The 21,641-nt window shown below is 53.1% G+C and overlaps 5 protein-coding genes across 5 annotated transcripts; 2 read left to right on the top strand and 3 right to left on the bottom strand.

The window, feature by feature from the left end:
• Positions 1 to 2,885: 2,885 nt before the first annotated feature.
• J4E79_001884 (uncharacterized protein) lies at positions 2,886 to 5,926 on the bottom strand (the record flags this gene model as incomplete). The annotated part of the gene is made up of 4 exons (XM_049350788.1): positions 2,886 to 3,096; positions 3,149 to 3,892; positions 3,941 to 5,521; positions 5,568 to 5,926. 4 exons carry the CDS (start codon positions 5,924 to 5,926, stop codon positions 2,886 to 2,888), a joined length of 2,895 nt encoding a protein of 964 aa, XP_049214627.1.
• Positions 5,927 to 9,650: 3,724 nt separating this feature from the next.
• On the top strand, positions 9,651 to 11,659 carry J4E79_001883 (uncharacterized protein; the record flags this gene model as incomplete). The annotated part of the gene is made up of 3 exons (XM_049350787.1): positions 9,651 to 9,877; positions 9,928 to 10,529; positions 10,596 to 11,659. 3 exons carry the CDS (start codon positions 9,651 to 9,653, stop codon positions 11,657 to 11,659), a joined length of 1,893 nt encoding a protein of 630 aa, XP_049214626.1.
• Positions 11,660 to 11,898: 239 nt separating this feature from the next.
• Positions 11,899 to 12,479, top strand: J4E79_001882 (uncharacterized protein; the record flags this gene model as incomplete). Its single annotated transcript, XM_049350786.1, has 2 exons — positions 11,899 to 12,000; positions 12,051 to 12,479. 2 exons carry the CDS (start codon positions 11,899 to 11,901, stop codon positions 12,477 to 12,479), a joined length of 531 nt encoding a protein of 176 aa, XP_049214625.1.
• A 3,340-nt stretch (positions 12,480 to 15,819) lies between these two features.
• On the bottom strand, positions 15,820 to 16,572 carry J4E79_001881 (uncharacterized protein; the record flags this gene model as incomplete). The annotated part of the gene is made up of 1 exon (XM_049350785.1): positions 15,820 to 16,572. One exon carries the CDS (start codon positions 16,570 to 16,572, stop codon positions 15,820 to 15,822), a length of 753 nt encoding a protein of 250 aa, XP_049214624.1.
• A 2,479-nt stretch (positions 16,573 to 19,051) lies between these two features.
• J4E79_001880 (uncharacterized protein) lies at positions 19,052 to 21,104 on the bottom strand (the record flags this gene model as incomplete). Its single annotated transcript, XM_049350784.1, has 6 exons — positions 19,052 to 19,784; positions 19,839 to 19,948; positions 20,011 to 20,322; positions 20,387 to 20,527; positions 20,610 to 20,877; positions 20,941 to 21,104. 6 exons carry the CDS (start codon positions 21,102 to 21,104, stop codon positions 19,052 to 19,054), a joined length of 1,728 nt encoding a protein of 575 aa, XP_049214623.1.
• Between the last annotated feature and the right edge of the window lie 537 nt (positions 21,105 to 21,641).

Below are 21,641 nucleotides of genomic sequence, written 5' to 3'. Positions count from 1 at the left end.
AGCATCTTACTCATGCACACATTGTCCAACACGTACGATTTGCCAGACATTCCGAACATCAACCGCAGTACGCGCTCAGTAAACAACTGTCGCAACACTCCCAGCCTCCCCCCAAAAATATCTCGTACGAGAACCCACCTTCACCGCACCCTCCTTAGTCGCTTTCATAGCGTAAGTAAGTAGTACGTACTCCAGAAGCCAGCCCCTCCAACACTCGGCACCAAGTCCGGTACGTCACCTCACCCGCCGTAAAGCTTCCGAGCGTGCCCACCTAGCTTGCAACGGAGCACGTGGGTACCGTGACTAAACTAGCTTCAACACCCGTCATCAATAACTTCTGTCTCTGCTCTAGTCCAACTTCAAGGCTCAGGGTCCGCGCTACTCTGATCGTCTTGACCGGAACCCGCCGTCACGTTTTTTCTTCGCGCTTCGCTCTTCGCACTTCGCTCGCTCGAGCCGCAAATAGCGCCGGGGGGATTGGGGATGTGTCGATTGTGCAAGCACGCCAGGGACAAGTTGCTGTCAACGTTGCTAGTGAACCGGACTTTGCGTGCAGTAGTTCAAGCAATCATGTTGATGTTGAAGGGTGCTGTTCTGCTTTTTTGGCGTGATTTATTGCCTATTTGGGTGTTTCGCGCGGACGTTGGAATTTGCCAGGCGATTACCTTGATGAGCGCGATGCATGATTGTTTTTAGTCAGATGAAGGGTTCACGGTTAGTAGAGTTGGCAACATGTGCCGCTCCCGTCCTTCGCATACGTTTTCCGCCATCATTGTCGTTGTTGCGGTGAGGGAAAAGCCGCTAGGTCGTTGGTACTGCGTAACCACATGAGCATTTTGTTGCGAACACGAAAGCGAAGTCGCAACGGGTTAATCAACAACGAGAGCGGTGAAAATATGACTATTTCAAGTTATTCATTCAATTCGCCTTGGGAGGAGGGAGGGCTATGCAGGTGGTATCGTATACGGCAGGTGCGTTTGGCAATTGTTTAGTCTAGGTTCGTAGGTTACCCGCCTGTGTGCTCTTTGCTTTTCTTTTACGCGACGAGGCGCCCTCCTTTCATGCAGAGGGGGAGCACGTGGATCGCGTAGTACATACACACCTTTTTGAATAACCCACTCACACTTTTTTTCGTAGGAAGATGGACTTGGAGATGAGGCGTCATGTACTGATTTACTTGCATTGCATTGCATTTTGCATTTGAGGCTGGTTGGGCAGCGACTAGAGATCGTGGGTTTGGACTTGGTATGCAGGTTGGATGTTGCGCATATTGATACCCTTTCCGGGAACCCTGGGTTCCGCGAAATGTAGCAGTAATAATCGGATCATGTTAGATCGTATGATGATTAGTCGCGCATGTAACGGATTTACCCTTGACGTTCAAGATAGCTTTTGTTGCTTCTTTGCCTCTGTGAATGTACCGGTCGCCCGAACCACCGCATCTGTATACGTCCCTTGAAATGCTCGCGCCGCATAATCGACAGCAGGGATGCATCGCGACTGCAAGATAGAGTTTGCGATACAGTTTGAGACGGAGCCATGGTATTGGACTCTGTCTGATCGGTGTGAGATAATCATCAATCAGATTATTACAAACAATTACTACCGTGATGTGTGACACTTGGGGGGCGGGCGGCGGTAGAGCAGGAGTCGGCGAACCGCAGCCAGCCCGCACGAGCGAAACGGCTGAGGCGCTGCACCCGTGCGGACCAATCTCTCCCAATCCCAAGCCGGAGCGGGGCGTGCGACGCCACAGTATTAGACCGAGGAAGTACCGTTAGTGAGCACACGAAACACGGTCATCTTGCAGGCTGTTCGCGATACGGCTTACGACTTGAAATGCGGCCATCCAAAGCCGTTGGGTGAGAGCCACGGAAAGAAAAGCCGCGGACCTGTAGATCAAAGTTCCACCATTGCATGAACGGTATGCTCGAGGGTCCGGCTGCGAAAAGCAAAGTAAAATGGATGGGATTGCAAATGCGATGCGGGCCCGATACATTGTGATTATTGCGACAAAGCGACAGGGTTGTGAGTGCTGTGGCTTGGACCTAGAACCCAAGATCTCCTAATTCGCGAGCCCTAGCGTGCATCGATGTAGATGCGCTCCGACGTCCGACTCCACACCACCCTCCACAAACGTGACATAGACCCCTAGTCTGATCGGTGAACGATGACGGGGAAGAGAGGGGAGAACGAGAAAAGGTCCCTGGGTATACCCATATCTGTGGTCCGGCGTGCAGTGGTGTGAGGAAAAGCAAAGGTTTAGTTGCAGTTGAGAAAACTTGCTCCGTCCCCGCTACCAAGCCTTGGGCGGATATGTGTGCATACAGCGGGTAACTTGGGTTAATCCAGAGATACGCGAGGACAAGATCTGAGACGCAAAGGAAAAGAGTGAGGAAATGATGGATTCCGAAATGCTTGGTTTCAGCGCTAGCCGCCCAATGATGATGATAGATAATTCCAAAGAGTCCAAAGGAAAAGAAGCCTTCCGTTTCGTTGCCGTTCGCGTGTGCGGTTGTTGCTGCGCATGTAACAATGCGTTTCGCTCTCTTTCTAACAATAAAAAGCTGTCCTGATCGACGTGGGTGGTGGGAATAAAACAGAGGCGAGATTGATGGAACCCAAAAAGCAAATATATAAATATCCAGAAAGAATGTTACGTGCAGCTTCCGCGGAGTCTACTCATGCAAATCATCATGCACGTTCAGATCGGTATCGGCCCGGATCCACCAGACAATGGCGCGTGTCGGATGGCGGTTCAGATCGAGGGTGGCTGCCGTGTGCAGGAGATACGGAGATACATCGTCGGATAGGAGCGCAGGGCGGGAGTCGTCATGCCAATGCGCCTGGCCGATGTTGGATATGTCGTCATGATGTTGATTGCTTCATTCGAGACCCTGTTGCCTCTGGACGTTTTTGAGGATCTCGAGATCCATGCGGAGGATTGGCGAGTTTTGCGCCACGTCGCTAATGACAGAAATCGTGCGGCGGAAGAGGGCGGCGAGGTTGGCCTTGGTGAGCCAGGTATCGCTGGGTAGTAGGGGGTATAATTTGGATTTGTAAACCGAGGCTAGAACGAGCATGTTACCGAATTGTCTGGGGTATGTGTTAGTTAAGATGCCAAGGCAATAATCTGATGCAAACTTACGCGTGAAGTGTGCCGAAGACGTTGGTTACTATGAGCCTCTTCTTGCGCGTGGGTGTGAAGTAGTGGTACGTGCTGCCTGGCTCTTCGCCTACGCGATCAAATGCAATAGTACTCCGAATAGCAGCGTCAATACATTGGCAAGCGATCTTGATAATCTTGTGCTGGTCTTCGCTGAGGTCAACCATTTGCACGTTTCGGTTTGTAGCCGCACTTGGATAAGGCGATGGCGAGTTGTGCTGTGCAGCGCCGGTCGTGCCTGGGGGCGGAGGCGGGAACTCGAGCGTGTGACTCGCAAGCTTGAGGTAGGGTCGCAACATCATGTATAGGCCACCATAGTACTTGGCGCGTACACGAGCAATGTTGAGATCTGTCGAGGGTAACTCGTCGTCCGACCAGGCTAGTTCCGGTGTGAGCAGCTTCCGCCAACCTTCCAGTATCTCCTTGTGGGTGAGTGCGTGGTGAGCAACCTCCTTGAAGCTGGTAGGGTCGAAGGTCATGCGGCCAGTGGGGCCGTATAGAGCGTTATGCGCTACGTTGAGAACAACTCGTAGGAATGTCTGCGTGGAGTACAGCTTCATCATCAAGTCTTGCCTGGGGCCTGCGCGTACTTCCACCTCTTGCTGCGCGAAGTTGCTGTCCTGGTCTTGCAAACAACTCTCGTTGACGCCTTCGGGGTACATGATCTCGCTTTGATGTGCAGAAATGCCGGAAGGTGGTAAAGTGCTCATCTCTGCCAGGATATCACTAGAAACTATCAGCAAACGATAAGTCTATTCAAACGAAAATACTCACGATTCCAGTTGGAGAGCTGTCCAGTAGACACACATCACCAGGTTGAGTCTGTATCTCTCCTTGCCGCTCCATGTATGTCTTCGGTCGCTATTCTGACGGAGTAGCTTGCTGTAGTCGGCCTTGATGAGAACCAGGGCGATGCGACACGCGTTGTTGATCCAGCTCCAACTCTCCAGTACGCGAGCATACTGACTGAGGAACAGTGCAGCTAGGAGATTAGCTTGCGCATGCGCGACAGTGTTACCTCCTTGTTGATTTCCTAGGATATCGGTGGCGTAGGCATAGTAGGCCATGCCAGGTAGTAGGTCGATGTTCCTGGGGCGATTTTCATCGGAGGTCTCGCTGGTGAAACTGCCGCCATTGGGGTGTGGAGATTCTCTAAAGGTTCCCCATTCGTTGACGTATGGATGCCGGTCGTTCTTCGGCGCGGGCAAGGGATCTGTGTGAGCGCAGACTTTACCAAGAGCAAGGACGAGCAGTACAATCGCGTTGCGCAGAGACCTCTCGATCTCGCCGCGACCTGTTGCTAATCCTCCTTCGAAGTTGCTCTCCGAGTGTTTTCGCTTTACGCCATGGACGGGAGCAGGCGAGCGGGGGTTCATAGGCCTTGCATCAGGACTATATTGATCGCTGAAGTCCTTGAACATGCGCCTGAGCTTGGTCTCGTTCATGAACGGGTGGAATATGTGCATCGTCTCCATGTAGGACCTGAGCAACTCGAACATGACTGGGCGCGAGAAGTCGGGCCGACCATCTGAACCAAGCCCGTTGCTAGTGGCTTGCCGCGGCTGATGGGAGAAGTACTCTCGAGGTGTGCCGATCGGAGTCTTTACGGAACCGGCATCTGGAGAAAATGGATAGCCCCATAGCCCTTCTTTGCCAGGTGCTGGTGATGCGGCTTCGGAGTCGTTGCTGCTCTCCGGGCTTCCGGGTCCCTGCGCTCCGTCGTTTAGGTCTTGGCCCTCGCCAACACCCCAGACGCGCAACAGACCGCGATCCTGCTCAAGCTGCATCGGGTAGTCCGAGACTTCACGACCGTTGTCCATTAGCCTTCTTAGATAAGGAATACCTTGATAGAAAATGCTCATTTGCTGCCATTCGTCGAGCAGCTTGTGCGCAGGTGTGGTGTGATCACCTTGCAGACCGGTCTGTTCCTTGGGACTAGTCTCAGTGGCATGGCTGCGGTCTGTCCTTACACTCTCGGCTGGTGTGGCCGGTTGCTGGGGAGGTGGCGCGAACTGAGACTCCTGCTTGATGGATGCCGATGCTTGTCCGCCCAAAGGCGACATCATGTTCGAGTGAGGAGCGATGGGAGACTCCATCTTCAGGTTGCTGTTGACCCGGCCGATGTGTCCTCTTCCCTGTATGGGAGTAGGCCATCTAGATGTGCCATGCTCTCTCGGGGGTGCCGAGAAAGAAGCTACGGGCGAAGCGTGATTCGACATCATCTCGTGGTCTCGCGGCTGTGGGAGCCGGCTCTCTACACTGGATTTCCAGCCGTTGAACTGGTCCACGAACTGCGACAGGACTTCAGATATGCTGTTAACGCTTTCTTGAAGTTGCATCATGCTTCTGTCTTGCCTAGGGTGGGTCAGCGATGAACCAAAGGGGGGAGGGAGCAACGCACTTGGGTGGCGGGACGTCCTTGTACTGGCAGTCGAAGTTGTTCTCTCTGCAGAACTGGCACGGTCGTGCTTCGTCACACTTTTGCTTTCGCGAACGGCAGTGGTTACACGCTTGGGTGGCGCGCACCTGCTTTCGCCGTATCTGTTGCGCGTTTCCATAGTCGTTCATGTACGGAGTCTGCGCATAGGGCGTAGCAGGAGCGGCATACTGCTGCTGGACAGGTGGTGGAGGCTGGACATGATATGGCGGTCCGTTGGGGTGTGATGGACTTATGGCGTGGTTGTATCCATTTGGTATGCTGCCATTGGGGCGATGCTCGTGGTTGATTGCCCACGGCTGGTGGTGGCCGCCATGCTCCATGGGAGTCTGACTTTGAGACTTGACGTCGACACTGATACTGACGCTGGTGGACCGGGAACTGTGTTGCTCTGGCGCAGTGGTTGTCTGAGGTGTGAGTGGGGGACGGTAGCTGTTGATTCGGTCCTGGGGGATCGTCACAGGCGATGCTCCAGTAACGCCATTGGAATGCTGACGAGGTGAGGGTATGTTCCGTGGGTCCGCAAGGGCACGAATATCAGATGGCGGAAGGGACGGTGAAGGTAGCGGTCCGGGATAGCCTTGAACGTGAGAAGGGTACTGGGCAGACGGAACCGGTAAGCCGTGAGAAGCGTAGGGGGGAGAAGCCTGGACCAAAGTGGGATGGGATGGAGGTCGAGTGGGTTGGGTATGAGGCGGTGGAGGAGGGGGTGGAAATCCGTGGCCGTTATACTGCGGATGATCAAGATTGCCGGAGCCCAAACGAGCTCTCTTAGACTGGCCGGGCGCGTCAGGATCAGCCATCCTTAGATATGCCAGACGGAATCCGCTATGGCCATGCGGCTATGTATGACAGACGACTACTGGGCAAAACGGATGGTCCCAGGACCACCAAACGGCAAAAGCCAGGAAGGTCGCGGGGGGTGGGCAGGTGGTGGAGAGGGCGGCCTCGGCAGTCGCAGGGTCAGGAAAAGACCAATTCGCCAGAGTCAGCGAATGGGAAGTCAAAGATGATTTGCAGATGACAGCCCAACCCGCGTCATCGCCTGGAAGAGGGGAAGAGTTTGGAAAGCGTCGCAGGGCAAGTGCTCGGAGGCCAGAGTGGGATGCAGGACGGGAGCTTTCCTATGCCGCGTGCGCGAAGAAAGGACCTAGCCTTGGGCAAGACTCTCTTACCATGGAGCCGGAGACAACTATCCGAAGCAGGTAAGGCCCAAATAGCTGAGTCGCGGACGGTCTATGCTGTCGACGTTTGCTGGCTTGGTCGGCGAAAAGTGGCGCTATTAAGACCGGGCCGTGCGAACGAAGGGGCCAGGGCGCAATCACAAGAGGCGCGAAACTAAATCAGTCGCAAAAAGGAACAGCTCAAAGCGAGACGCGACGGGGGGCGGGAGGCGGGTCAGCGCTGGGTCAGGCACACTGGCGGTGGTGGTGGGCAGCAGTGCGAGTTAGCCGTGGTGACGGTTGGGGTTGTGGTGGGCGATGGGCGTGTCGGGAGGGGAGAACACCATACCGAAGCCTGGAGAGATGGACGAGGATGCAAAGGCGGCGTATTAGCGCGAAAGCGAAGGATGTGCAGCACACAGGTCGCTTGTGCCATTGACCAAGCTACGAGACCAGGGTAGCAGCGCGGAGCCACCAGACGCGCTGTGTGGCCATCGTCAAGGACGACATGGGGACCGTTGTATCAAACAGCGCGCGCTGCCAGAGCCCGTCATGTGCCATAGGATGATGCCGTTGCAGACAGCAAACGTTGCTCCCGCCCGACGCGACCGCGCATCCAGTGCTGCTACTTGGCCGCCGTCTGCAGCCGTTGGCGACACGTCTACTTGCAATGATGACTTGCTGCTGCTGCAACACCAGCGCCGGCTATGTGACAGTCACAGTGCTCGCTGCCTCGTGCGGCGATGCGCGGTCCTCCGCCCTGCAACAACCATCGTCGACGACCCCCGTGCAGCTTGGAGCAGGCCGGCCGTCAGCAGCTGTAGTCGGATAATTTCCGCCCAATTGCTGGCCCTGAAGACTCAGGAAACTGATCCGAGCTCTGAGGCCAGCTAGTCACGATCCCTAGTCGGCCAGCCTCCACTTTGCAGCGGCACCGAGGCATTCGAGAAGGTTGATGGAAGTGATGCGCTGCTGGTGGCTGCAGACGATATCTCGCGACGCCGCCGCGCCTCTTCCTGCGCCCGCAGCCCTCTGCTTACCTGAAGCTTCGCGCTCGTCCTGGTCTTGCAGCGATTCATGCGCCGAGTCTCCGCGAACAGGACCTGTCACTTGCGACTCTGCTGCCCAAAGATCAGCGTTGCGTTTCCGGGCTGCAGATCCTGGCGAGACGCCTATAGGCAGTCTGGTGGCACATGGCGAGGTAGTGTGTGTACAACTGCATCACCCTTTTGTCCGCCTCGTCTGCTAGGGAAATCGCGGCTGCTGCTCATGGCAGGTGCCGGAGAGGCGCCGGCCAATTCTATTGACGTTAGTTTCATCAGGTCCAAAGTCAGTGGTAATAACTAGCGCGCCGCAACACGCGACCGCCAGTATGGCGTCAGGAACATTTGCTAGACCCCTCCATTGTGCACTTGGAGTAGGTCGGTACTGTGCACGCCGCAGTGCCCTCGACACCCTTGCAACACGGCCAAGCTCAGGTAACCTGGTTACTCGGCCGTGAAGGGCCTGCCGCAAACAAACGGTCAGCTGCCCGGCGACATCAATCCAAAACAGCAGTGCCTTTGCTGCTAAGCTCCGAACAGAGATAGCCATTGAGCCAGTTTGTCAGATGACGAGCCGACTCTGCCCGGCCCTGCTGCTCACCGGCGCTATGGCAAGTTGCGGTCTGCTTCAGACTAGATGATTGATGCGTGAGAGGACCTGTCCGATTGACGACACCCCACAACCGAGATTGTCTAAGCCAGGCCGGCCTGCGACCCTCGTGGGAACACCCTGGCTTACAGCATCCTGGCGGCTGTCGCTCTACCACGTGGAACGCATGAGGCGTCCAGTAGAAAAACGGGGTGTCCCTTGGACTACCTCTCCAAAAGACGGCGCAGAAGCGAGTCAATCTCGTGTCGAGAAGTTGCCGTCGAGTCGGTGTAGTCGCTTCACTCTGCGACACGGCATACCAAGCCTTGCCATCGATCGGAGCAACAACGCTTCTAGAAATTCAAACTCCCTAGACGGCAAGTGATGTAGTAGCCCTTGTCCTCCTGCCTGCCGCATGTGGCATAACAACATGCAGAGGGGGCTGGTGAATCGGCAAAGCGGCGCGACACGGTGAACCGTGAGTCGTATCCATGGAACGAACGCATTCGCTTTGTCGTCTGAAGATCCAAGTGCACGCGCTGACACAATTGCAGTCAACAATGACGGAAGGATTCCTGTGACGTCGCAAGTGACGATATACGCTATACGCGAACCTTCGTCTGCTCGCTGTCCACCAGGCGGTGCGCGCGAGTATCGCCTGGACGCTGCTCCTCGGAGCCATGTCCTTCGACGTCGTACGAACCGCAGAGTTTGCAGCCGAGCGCGCACCTCCCAGCGGTCCCCATTACCTGGTGGTACGATTAGATCAGACGTTCATGTTTTGTGTTTCGCAGATGCGTGGTGAGCGCAAGCGTCACACAACTGGTACTCATGAGGAAACACGTCGATTCGAAGGCGCCAAGCCCTTTTCGGAAGCGATGACTGATGACGCAGACCTCTATGGCATTGCAACACCACACGAGCAGCGATTTTGTGAGCGCAGCCTATCAGACGATGGCTTCATCCGTATTCCTCAATGTACCGCCAGTTGTTGCATATAGCACGCATACGCGAGATGCATCTGCTAGCGATCCTCCCTAGCCGAGGCCCTGAAACGCTTGTGAGGCAAAATTGATCGCGCGTATGTATACGTCACAAACCCCTCTGCACGCTGGAAGGCGAATACCCATCCACTGCACCATCTTCACCGTCCTCACGACAGCGCCTTCGATAGTGCGAGACCGTGCGGATCTCAATTTCTTGTGTCGATAGCCTCACTTTGAGCTTGGAGTCCTCCCGACGAAACAACGTCATGGTTGCCACCCTGGTTTTTAGCGTCATTGCGAGCTTTGCCATCTATCAGATAATCTCCAAGTATCGGGGCCTGCAACGCAATATCGCGCTAGCAAAGAGCTCGGGACTACCTGTAGTGGTAGCGCCATGGTATACGTTCAGCATCCTATGGCTGTCGACGTTCAAGCTATGGTTGCCGTTACTGGAGAGACTTCTGCCACAATCATGGCGAGGCATGTGGTTTGAGTACGTAAATTCGACTTGACATCAGGCGAGGTATTAATTGGATATTGCAGTCTTCTGAATCCAGAATGGAGTTACATGACCGGACATGGGCCTTTCGAGAAGATGGGTATGGACGTCTTCATGGTCGCATCTCCTACCAGAAATGTAGTTTTTGTTGCAGACGCGGAAGCCGTGACTCAGATTACCACCCGCCGCAATGACTTTCCCAAGCCCCTTGAGATGTACACGTCATTGGACATTTACGGCAAGAATCTGGTGAGTACTGAAGGATCAGATTGGCGCACACATCGCAAACTTGTCGCACCAAGTTTCGGTGACAAGAACAATCAGCTCGTGTTCAACGAGACTCTCCATCACGCAAAGTCGATGCTGGGATTGTGGGCCGGATCCGACGGTAAAGGCAATGAGACTATTGCCGATCCTTCAGTTGCGGCAATGAACTTTGCTCTCTATGTTATCAGTGGAGCGGGTTTCGACGTACGCGTAGTATGGCCACACGAAGAGGGCAAGAAAGTGGAGGGAAAAAAGAGTGAAGACTCTATCTTTGTAGGATCGGAAGCCCCTCCTGGCTACACCATGAGCTACAGGGCCGCTCTGAGCCAGCTGCTCCACAACATCATGTGGACTCAAGTCATGCCACTTAAGTGGCTTGGTAAGTTCCCTCTTACTACTACTACACCGCGTCGAGTTGAATATGCCATCTAACAAGTTTTCGTAGCACGATCTCCAGTCAAAATGCATCGTGAAGTCAGCGATGCGGCCCACGAATGGGGTAAGTACATGGATGAGATCTATGAAATGAAGAAGACCCAAGTCGAGTTCGGCGAGACTCAAGCAAACATGGACATCTTCGACTCTCTGATCCGCGGAAGCGGCATCACCAAGAAAGAGGGTTCAAATTTTACGAAGAGCGACTTGCTGGGTAACGCATTCGTGCTTATGTTGGCGGGCCACGAAACAACTGCCAACACACTACATTTCTCCATGGTGTTCCTCGCCATGAACTGGGGCTCGCAGAAGCGGCTGCAAGACGACATCGACAACATATTTGCGGGTAAGCCCATCGACGAATGGAAGTATGAAGAGCACTTCCAAAAGCTATTCGGAAGCATGCCAGCGGCAGTCATGAACGAAACTTTACGGCTGCTGCAACCAATCATCAACATCCCGAAGTCTACTCCACCAGGTCGACCACAACCATTGAATATCGGGGGAAAGCAGTATATGGTGCCTGGCGACGCTCATGTATTCCTCAGCGCAGCCATACATCGCAACCCAAAGTATTGGCCAACACCATCTGATGACTCAAGCAAGGACGACCTAGACCAATTCAGACCTGAACGCTGGCTCGCGGATAGCAAGCCCGATAACGATTTCGTTGACATCAACTATGACGATGAAGGGCTACGTGGACCAGCAGGCGAAGACACTTCATCTGACCTCTTTAAGCCCGTCAAAGGCTCATACATCCCCTTTAGCGACGGCTTCCGATCATGCATTGGTCGACGCTTTGCTCAAGTGGAGATTCTCGCGGTATTGGCCGCGATCTTCTCTCAGTACAGCGTTGAACTCGCAGTCGATGACTTTGCTTGTGATGAAGAGGTGGAGAAGATGCCAAAGGGAGGCAAGGAGAGAAGAGATCTATACAAGATGGCTACGGATAGAGCCCAGGACCTGATCCAGACCAAGATGGCGAGTATCATCACGCTGCAGTTGAGGGGCGTCTCGATACCAATCAGATTGATGAAGAGGGGAGAAGAGAGGTTCGCTTTCGATGTCTAAAGTAAATTGTGTCTGGCTTTGTATGTACAATATTTCGGTATACTATCTATACGGTTGGAGGTGTAATGGAACCTTGGAAGCTACCCCGCATACGTCACAACCTCGAAATACCCCACCGAAAGCGACTACGTCCGTCATAACTCCGATACAATTATTAACACAAGAACGTTTGTATACAATTGAAGCTTAAATTTCAAGTTTGAGAAGAAGCGTAACTACCCAATCCAACATACCTCAAAATGTCACCACCCATATTCCCGCCTGAAGAGCTCCAGCAAATCGTCCAAGAGGTAGCCACACTCCTCAAAGAGCGCAAAGAGACCATCTCGGTAGCAGAGACAGTAAGACCCCCCAGTCCAACTCAAAGCCACCTACTAACCACTCCAACCAGGCAGCAGGCGGTCTCATCTCTGCAGCACTCCTCTCCTTCCCCGGCGCATCGACCTACTATCGCGGCGGTCTTACCCTGTACACACTCGAGTCACGAATCGCATACTGCGGCTGGACACAGGAAACCATCAAATCCTACAGCGGCCCAACCCCTGCCATCGTCTCTGGCCTCGCCGAGCACACGCGTAAGACACTGGGAAGCACGTATACCATCAGCGAGAGCGGAACCGCAGGGCCGACGGGGGGGACGACTCGTAACCGCACACCAGGCTACGTAGCGCTTGCCGTGGCACGGGAGGGCGGGGAGACAGTGACTCGAGAAGCGGAGACAGGGAGCAGCGAGCGCGAAGCCAACATGGTGGCCTTTGCCGTGCAAGGCCTCAAGCTCGTACGCGATGTGCTCCAGGGAGGAGGTGAAGGAAAGTTGTGAATCATGTAACAACCTCAGTCTTGGGTTGATGAATCAACTCAGAAGGAGTAATTTGTGCGACAGAAGATGCATAGGTACCGAGTCTGTGGTTGTAACATGTTTCGTTGAACTCACATAATCTAGATAGGGCAAGGCAAGGAACAAATGCAAGGAAACCAGAAAAGCGCATATGTCATGATTGGCGTTGCTCGCTTCGATCCGAGACGCCCAATCCAGATTTGCGCACGCACAACACCATGGTCCATGTCGTAACTTCATCATAGCCGCCCTCTCCGCTCCCAGAACGATGATCGAACGATTTCCCTCGCTTCTAGAATCATGCAATTTCACTTTTTCATTTCGGTAGCCACCGAGGAAGGATTCATTGACGTTCGATACGAGATTCACGATCCTTCCTAGGAAGGTTCCAAAGGTGACCCAGCAACTCGGTATCACATCGACTACGCCGCAATCCCAAAGCGGTAATCTCAGCCGCAGCGCAACCACACCAGCCTCCCACAATTCGCTTACCCATCACCCTATTCTTCCTTCCATTATTCCCACGGATGCCGTTTGACGTGTTTCATTGGCGTGATAGCCGCCCAGATGATGCCCAGTTGTTCAATGCTGATGATGCACGGGTGGGGCGCGCAGATAGGATCTTTGCGGCACGGTAGCTAGGCTTCTTTCCAAGGTTCTTGACCCGCCTTCATGGACGTTGCCAAGTTTTGAGCGACTCCTTGCATACTGAAGCGATAGGTTCGTTTGATACTCCGGAGTACTGTGCCGCTGGAAGCTTGCAAGCGGAGGATCATGCGGAGGATCAAGGAAGGTCGGTTACCTGCTTCGAAGGATGGGTGTAGAAGCAGGCTGGAAGGTTGGCGTGGAGTCGGTCGGGACTTTTTGGCGCCACGTGTGGTACTATGCAGCCCTATCTGTATGCAGAACTTACTGCATGGGGAAGCTGATACTTGGACGTCGTGACGAGACGGCGACTATCGCGATCCTGGGTTACAGACTCAACTCTGAGGTCATGATGTGGATAGCGTTGGGGTTGATGTGGCGTAGCTGTTTGAGAAGGTGACGTATGGAAGGGGTAGCGGTCAGCTGGTCTTCTGAAGATCCGGTGTGACGATTGTGCTAGTGCTCTGATTTGGTACACGGGAAGAGTACACCGAAACTGTAATGCTTACATGCTGACATGCTGACATGCGGACATTCTTTGTCCGCAAAGCGGAGACAGAGAGTCCGACAGTGCGTGTTGAGAACTTGCACATTCATCATGCACAACCGCAAGTTGCTGGTTGTACCATTCACACTGATGAGTCTACGGACATACGCAATGTACCAGACATAGCCCTTCTGATTGAAGGTCATTGATGGTCACTGACGCGCTTCACCAGCACTGCGACGTCTTCACAGCATAGCTGTATACGCAAAGTAGACTTCTTGATCAGCGTGCCATACTACGTTTCTCCAGTAAAGACATCATCAGCTATGTTTCCAATATATCCACACATGCAGATGTTCCCTCTTCAGCCCTTCGTGCAGGCAATCCCGCAGATGCAAATGCCAATACCAATGCCACTGCAACCAATGCCACTGCAACCAATGCCACTACTTGCACCGCTACCCCCTCTATTACCACCACAACAGCATTTCCAGCAGCCAGTGATCCTCCCACCTCCACCCGCTCTCCTGCATCCTCAGCCCTTTATACCACCTCCCGCCTTACCAGTCCAGAAAACCCTCTACATCCTCTCCTACTCCACCGAAGTCCTCAAACGCCATCCAGGGGCTGAAGCCCAACTTCTCCAACACACTCCCCCCGGCGTCCCAAATATCCTCACAATATACTGCCACAAATGGCGTGCCCCACCCCGCGAGATATGTGAGAGATACACTGGCGTAAGCCCGCAAGTGCAACAGTTCATACTGGGCAGTCGGACGGCGATGGGGGAAATGTGAGTTATTCACCCTTCGCCCTTCTATATTTTCCATTACCATACTGTTTGGAACAACTCAGGTTCCTAGGTAGCAGACGGCTGGCTGATCTGAGACACTATAGTAACAAAGCCATCACCGCTATAGCGAACTATCTCAATGCTGGAAACCAGATCGCATCGATACAGACTACATGCCACGCAGGTACACATCGAAGCGTTGCGGCAGCGGAGATTGTAGCGAATGAGATGAGGAGGAGGGGTGTGAGTGTTGTGGTCAGGCATGCGCATCGGAGGAGGGGAGTTGGTGATGCGCGATAGGGCTTGATGAATGAGGATACAATGGGTAGGCTTTTGGGATGAGTGGTAGGGCTTCTGCAGAGCGGACATACTAGGATGCAGTCTATCCCTGGAGGCTTTGGTTTGTTTCTCGGTATGCATTCGGTCGTTTTGGACGAGACACTTGTCTGATTCAATGATGTATGTACGAATTGTCTTAGTGAGATTCGTGTCTGAGACACATTTTGGGTTGCCGTATAATAACCGACGCGACGCGCTCTCCTAACTATCATGCCAATCTTTAGGAAAGCTGCAACTGTTCCATCAAGCCAACAACCAATCAACTAAGATAATACGACCCCAAAATGCCCAGACGAAGGAGGCGCCGAGGAAGAAGACCATACCATCGCCCACCAAATAGACGCAATGAACGTAACCCAAGCCCCGACTCACCATCGAGTGGTAGCCAAACGTCCGGTACCAACACCGAAACGACACCCGACAATGCGTCTTCATCGGCCTCCGCGACATCACATACCAACATCGAAACAACACCCGACAATGCGTCTCCGTTGGCCTCTGCGACCTCGACTACCCCCGATTCTAGACCTAGACACGCGACAATCCCGAGCCCATATCACGGTAACGCTAGCCAAGCTACAGACGCACGTGGCGAACCAGTTGCCGAATTGAACAACGATGTCTTTGAGGATGGGCCTCGTGCGCCAAGGGATGCTGCGGAGATGAAATGGTACTCACCGCTTTTCACGTCGGGCCTTTCTGGGGTTGCTGATACGCAGGCTGCATGTGAAGCTTTTATGTGGAGAGCCATGCGTTCGTCGGAGCAGGCGTCAAGGGAAGAGGAGGAAGACTGTAACTTTTGGGAATAAGTATCTGTGTTATGTCTTACCTAAGTACACATGTATGTGCTAGAATTTGGGACTAGAATGCAAATCTTACGATACGAATACTGCTCAAAGTGAGACTATGAAATGTACAGCTATGGATGCCGACGTACGTCATATAACAGGACATGTGTGGGGCTTAGAGATTGCTTGATGATAGTAAAGATAATCTAAGAACTCTTTGAGCTACGTGATTGTCATCTGTAACACGACAGAATGGAGTTCATACATGTCTTACTTCGTAACTACTTCCTTGTCCTCATCAGCATTTGGTGGCCAACACTTCCATGGGTTTTCCCCCTTGTTAACTTTCATTTGCTGTTCAAAGCCACCTTTGGTCGCATGTAAACAGCACAGCCTCCTCTTAAGATCGTCAGTTTGTTCCTTCTTCAGAATCTTACCGATGGGCTTACCGACTCTGCAGCGCTTATTTTTGGGGTCCTCGGTGGCTACGACTGCATAGTCATCCAGAACGGGTAGTGTGTCTAAGTGCTCGAGAAGCCAGGTTAGGCCTTCATCCTCCAGCAGTGTGATGAAGTCATCGCGAGAGAGAGGCTCTGGTTTCGGAGGAGGGGGACGTGGCGCTTTCGCTAGAGTCTCCTGTGATGGGTGATCTAATTCCTCGACTGGTGTTTCCGAGACGGCATAGACCTGAGGTGAACTTGGGAGCTCGTAAATAAGCTCGCCGATCCAGTGTAGGTCGCTGTATCTCTTCATAGCAGCATACATGGTTTTCCTGGCTTCAGTGAGGGTTGATCTCAGCTCTTTGAGGTCATATTCGGATGGTGCTGCAGTTGAACACTCGTTCACGGGTGTACCGTCAACTTCAAAAGGGTCGAGTGGGTTCAGTGCATGTGCTTGCTGCAGGTCCTTCCTTTCGTGAACGCTCATATAGCTATCAGATCGAACTTTACCATTCGGCGTAACCGATGTTTTCGTGGGAGAGGTGGCGAGCGCAAGAGCTGGATGTTGGGTTGCGTGAGGCATTGCGGGCGGTCTCTTAGCTTTGCGATGTCGGTGTCTGCCTTTTGGTTCCGGATGTAAGGAATGGAGGAGGGGTTTATATATCTGGATCGCAAAAGCCTGCCACAGTGGCTGACAACAGCAGATCCGTTGGCATCTGAACACATTTTGTCTGCATGGCTGCGCTGAATTATACTGACTCAACTTCCAGCGTGGGAGAAGCTCTTCGTCAGAGATGACTATTGTCTCCGCAAGATTTCCGGAAATGTTAAGTAGTACCATTGCGTAAGTGTTGCGTTAACATTTCTCAACATGCTGGAAGGGTTAGTGCGAGTAACAGGCGCAAGAAAGACTACGTCAGGTATGTGTAGTTCGATATGACGGTGACTTGACGGCCACGTTGTATACAGCTGTAAAACAGCCCACAGATCTTTCATGCGACGAAGTTCAATCTGATGCAAAGAACAATAGGATAAGTAACAAAGTTGACGATACTTGGAGTGCTCACAGACTGATGACCAATGTGACCACGATGCCGTTGACACCAGGCTGGCCGCTCGCTCCATCATCTAGTACATGCGGACAAACCTGGAATCCCACTTTCTCGTAGAAAGCTCTTGCGCTCGTATTTGACTGCACCATGTCAAGATGGGCCCCCTTCGCACCCAAAGTTTTAACTGCACCCAGAAAATGCTGTATTAGCATAGAACCCCACCCCTTCCGCTGATACTCAGGCAGAATATCGATATGCAGATGTGCCGAATATTGCTCCAACACCTGCGGCCAAGGCAGCAGCATACTACAGTCCGCTTCATACACAGCCTTTCGAAAGTGCCTAGCGTCTTCTCTTTCCATCCGCGGATCACCAGTCTGAACATCCGGATGTGGTACAAGTTTCGGATCGATAGTCGGAGTGAACACGTCGCGCCAGCGCTGCGCGAAAGACATCGTATCAGCGGCACCGATACAATAACCCACCACACTTCCGTGACCGTCATCTAGTACGTAGCATGTTTCGGGTGTTAGATCAACGTAGGCTTTGTACCAGAGACGTAAGCCTATGGTGCGCGCTGGCTCCCAGTCAAGACCTGGGTCGATAGTTTCCAGGAACTGTGGCTATCGTCAGAATGACAGTGACGAATGAATCGATGCTCTGACGCATACCACGTGGAGTCCGTCGTTATAATCGGCTGATGTATTATACGTTCGGACAAACGGGGTTTTCGTTGCCATGGTGGACTCGATAGCGCAAGCGAACAGGCTAGCTCGTTGGTAGACTGTCCGTATGAGGATGTTGTTTCTGGCCCGCGAATAACTGAAATACTGAGAAAGAGGACGAGACTATGTGATGTTGTTATGTTTCATTCAGGCAGCAGTCTGAGAACAATGGCAACCAGCGGGGAAGAGGGTTCAGCTTGCGCTCGCTCAATGATTGGCCGCGCATTCTCAGATCGTGTAAGCAATATATTCGCCCATCGATACGAAGCAAGTTTTCAGATGGCGGTCTGCTTTTGCGAGTCAGGTCCCGTGTTTTGGCAGAGACCCCTCAGAGTCGAGCGCGAAAGACAGAGAGAGAAGACGCGCCCCTGCGAAGGATGAACGAAAGAAGGAACCCTGGCACTAAGCCACTTCTAGCCTAACCCCGTTTTTGGTGATGTCATCCCCAGCCTTCCTACCTTGTACACGCGCATCCTATGAAAGGACAACCTACTTCTTCGTCAACTACTTGGACACCATCGTAGAAACGCATACTCACCCACGGTCGGATAACCAGCGCATTTGGTGTATGGCGGTACTTGCTTCAAGCAGTTGAGTCGCCCTGCGCCGCAGTCTAGCTTGCAGTCAGCGCGTCGCGCACCTTCAACGTCGGAAAGCCGGAGACTCATATATGCACTTACTTTCGACTTCACATGGCCCGGTGTAAGGAGGATAGTTTCCGAGCTCGCCGCAGTCTGTTTGCCGCCGGAGTACGTCGCCTGTGTGGAGCCCAACTACGTACGTGCCGAATGCGGCGAGGCTGAAGATCGCGCGTAGCAACATGGCTTGCCAGAAGAGAAGGATTTGTCGTCAGAAAAGTTCAGTGTGTCTCCCTGACCTGTTCAGAAGTAGCGAAACACGCTTTCGACTTATATGACACTGTCGAATTACCCGGATATGAATGCTCGCTTGGTCCCTGGCGGATACGAGAACAAAGAAATCCTTGCACAACACGAGGCTAAGTGACAGATAAGATTCTGATTGTGTTACTTTAATCTGAGGAGTGGAATTTCATTTGGAGATGGACGTCAAAGGAATGGAGGCGTTTGCATGCGCAGCCCACAGCAGTACCATGGCATTTTCAGATGCGATGACGGCGGCAGTCTTCGCAAACGTCGAGATAACAGTGGCATGTGCGATAGTGTTGCTTTGATTCAGGTACCGATCGAGGCCACAGCTTTGATGAAATCCCGTAGCATCCGCACAGCTTCGACTCTTCAGAACAACGTATCCCATCGCAACCCGACTAACGACCCATGGTACTCACAACGCCAAAATCCCCTTCAACAAACGACCCATGCGGCCCGAGCGCATAAACCTGTGGCATATCCGCCCTAGCCACCTCCTCAAACGTCCTCCCATCAAGCCCCACGAGTATACTATTCGTCCCCTCCTTATTAATCGTGATCGTAATCACAATCCCATCATCCTCCTCCGTCGCACCCGGCCTCTGGATGAAAATCGGCTCCGTAGGACAACTCTCGCCATTCCGCGGTACCCACGCTTTGAACGTGCCAGTCCGCCAATCAGACTTGAAGAGGTGACCGTAGAAAGACGCATGTGGCATATCGACGCCGTTACCGAGACGCCCGATAGGAACATCTGTGCCTGGAGCAGAAATACCGTTTCCTGATACGCCGTAGACGAAGCGGTAGTTTGGGTCCATAGATGCGGCTTTGGATATACGAGGTAGCTCCGCCATCATGTCTGGAATAGCGGCTTTGACGGTGCCGCGAACGATGACGGCGGGATCGCGCGTGTTGACGGCGGAGAGTTCGTAGCGGACGAGGCGGCCCGTCTGGTAGGGTTTGAGCGGGTTGATGACGTTCGAGATGGCGTATTCGTGGTACGGGTAGTGCTCGGCTTTGTAGCTCGCGATGTCGACATGGACGTTTGTGTGCCCCGTTTTGGGATCGACGTAGTCGTAGGCGTTAGCTGTGTGGAAGAAGTAGAAGTTTGGGACTTGGTAGGATGCAATGCTAAGAAGTGTTAGTTCAGGAGTGCTTAGAGGCGAAGGGAGAGAGAGGACTTACACCTTGCCGTCGGCCTTGTCTAGGACGTAAAAGTACACGGGGGAGTCGTGCTCGCATACCATCGCCTCGACGAGGGTCTTGCTCGGATCACGGAGATCCAATATGACAGGCTGATGGCATGTTAGTTTCGATCCATATACCACCCCTCCATCCATTTGGAACTACTACTTACGTTCCTGACGAACACAACATACTTGTCCGTCATAGCAAGAGCATGCGTGTAGCACGGCTTACACGGCAGCGCCGACTTCCACAACAGACGCGCCGGATTTGCCACCACATCCAACGCAAAAATATACATAATACCCGCTGCATCGATCAAGTAGTTGTACGTCGTTCCTCGCTTGCGATCATGAACCGGATGAGCGCAGCACCCTGTTCCAGCGAGCTCGGGATCGATGACCGCATGAGAGAGTAAGCGCTTCGGCTCGAGCGTCTTTGCATCGCAGATTTGCATGCAGTTCCAGTCCGTATGAACGAGGATCTACATCTCAGCGTGAGCTTCGCCAGGTTCTTTTGGCATGAAATGGAGATGGGGTTTGTCTTACCTCCTGCGTAGCCGGATCCTCCGCCTTCACACCCCTCGAATTCGGGTTCTTATCCTCCGGTAGATGCATACCACGTCTCGGCTGAACATGAACATTAAGAGCATCTGGTTCGATGGAATCATGAGGCAGGAAAACGATTTGCTACATCCATCCGAAAACCAGTCAGCCTTCCCATCACTTCTCGTGGATAGCCATGACTGGAGGAGAAGATGATCAGACTTACACGCGCTCCAAGTAATTTCGAACACGGATCCTGGGCTTCGAAAAGAGGCGTGTTGGGATTCGGCCCCACCCAGGAGTTCTTGACGTAGCCGTCTCGCTGCGCGGCGCGCGTTATCCCGTTGGAAGTGTAGCGACTCATGTAATACACGCGACCGTCGGTCATGCGAAATTTGTGGAGGAGGGCCAGGCCGTCGAAGAGGTGCTGGATGATGACTCGGGGCGTGGAGTCGTCTTCGGAGGTGGGGACTGTGAAACGGCCTACGCCAACCCTGTGGTGAAGTTGATGTTAGTTGGGGATTTAGGGCAGATGTGAAGGGTGGAGGGTGACGTACCGAAGGAAAGAGCCATGGAGCCATTTGGGCCAGGTGCCGCTGAGCTTGCACTCTACCTCCGTCGTCGTTTCTGGGACATCTTGAAAGTACGGCGGAGCGTATTTGAGTTCTTCCGCTGTGATGATGTCCCATCGGTAGCCTTTTGGCTCTTGTTCGGGTGCCATTTCAAGATTGGGGAGAAAGTGTTTGTCGAGTGTAAGTAAAGATGTATTGTAATTGCAAGACACTGATGAGGATCCGATGTTGATGAAGCTTCGAGGTGGTGTACGGTGCTTTATATATGCTCTTCATTCTTCCATCGCGGGATACAATGAAGCCATGATCGTAAGCATTCAATCACTAGAGGGCCGATTCCATCTCACCGACAAGCAGACAAGGCCGTCAAGTTGGAACTTGAAGCATGGTACAGCTCTATACCGCTTCCAATCTTACCTATAAAATGTGCCAAACCCGGTTAAGTGTATGACTACGTGCAGGGGCACGCAGTAAAATAATCAGTGCCCAGACTCCTACCACGGTTTTGGGACAGACTTCGACCTCCACCCCTCCGCCTCCCATCCGCCTCCCCTCCGCCTCTCCCACCCACCCCTGTCGCTTACCAACGATACTGCATAGCTAGCTGCCACGTACGATCACAAAAGAGATCAAAAGCAGCCTGAGTAGGTACGTAGACTCGGTGCTTTGCAATCCTCGTTTTTCAA

Source organism: Alternaria viburni, assembly GCF_023758015.1.
Source record: "Alternaria viburni strain BMP 2772 chromosome Unknown scaffold_3, whole genome shotgun sequence".
In the NCBI taxonomy this organism is placed as follows: Eukaryota; Fungi; Ascomycota; class Dothideomycetes; order Pleosporales; family Pleosporaceae; genus Alternaria; species Alternaria viburni.
The sequence above is the reverse complement of the archived record's forward strand: the minus strand, read 5'-3'. Positions and strand labels throughout refer to the sequence as shown.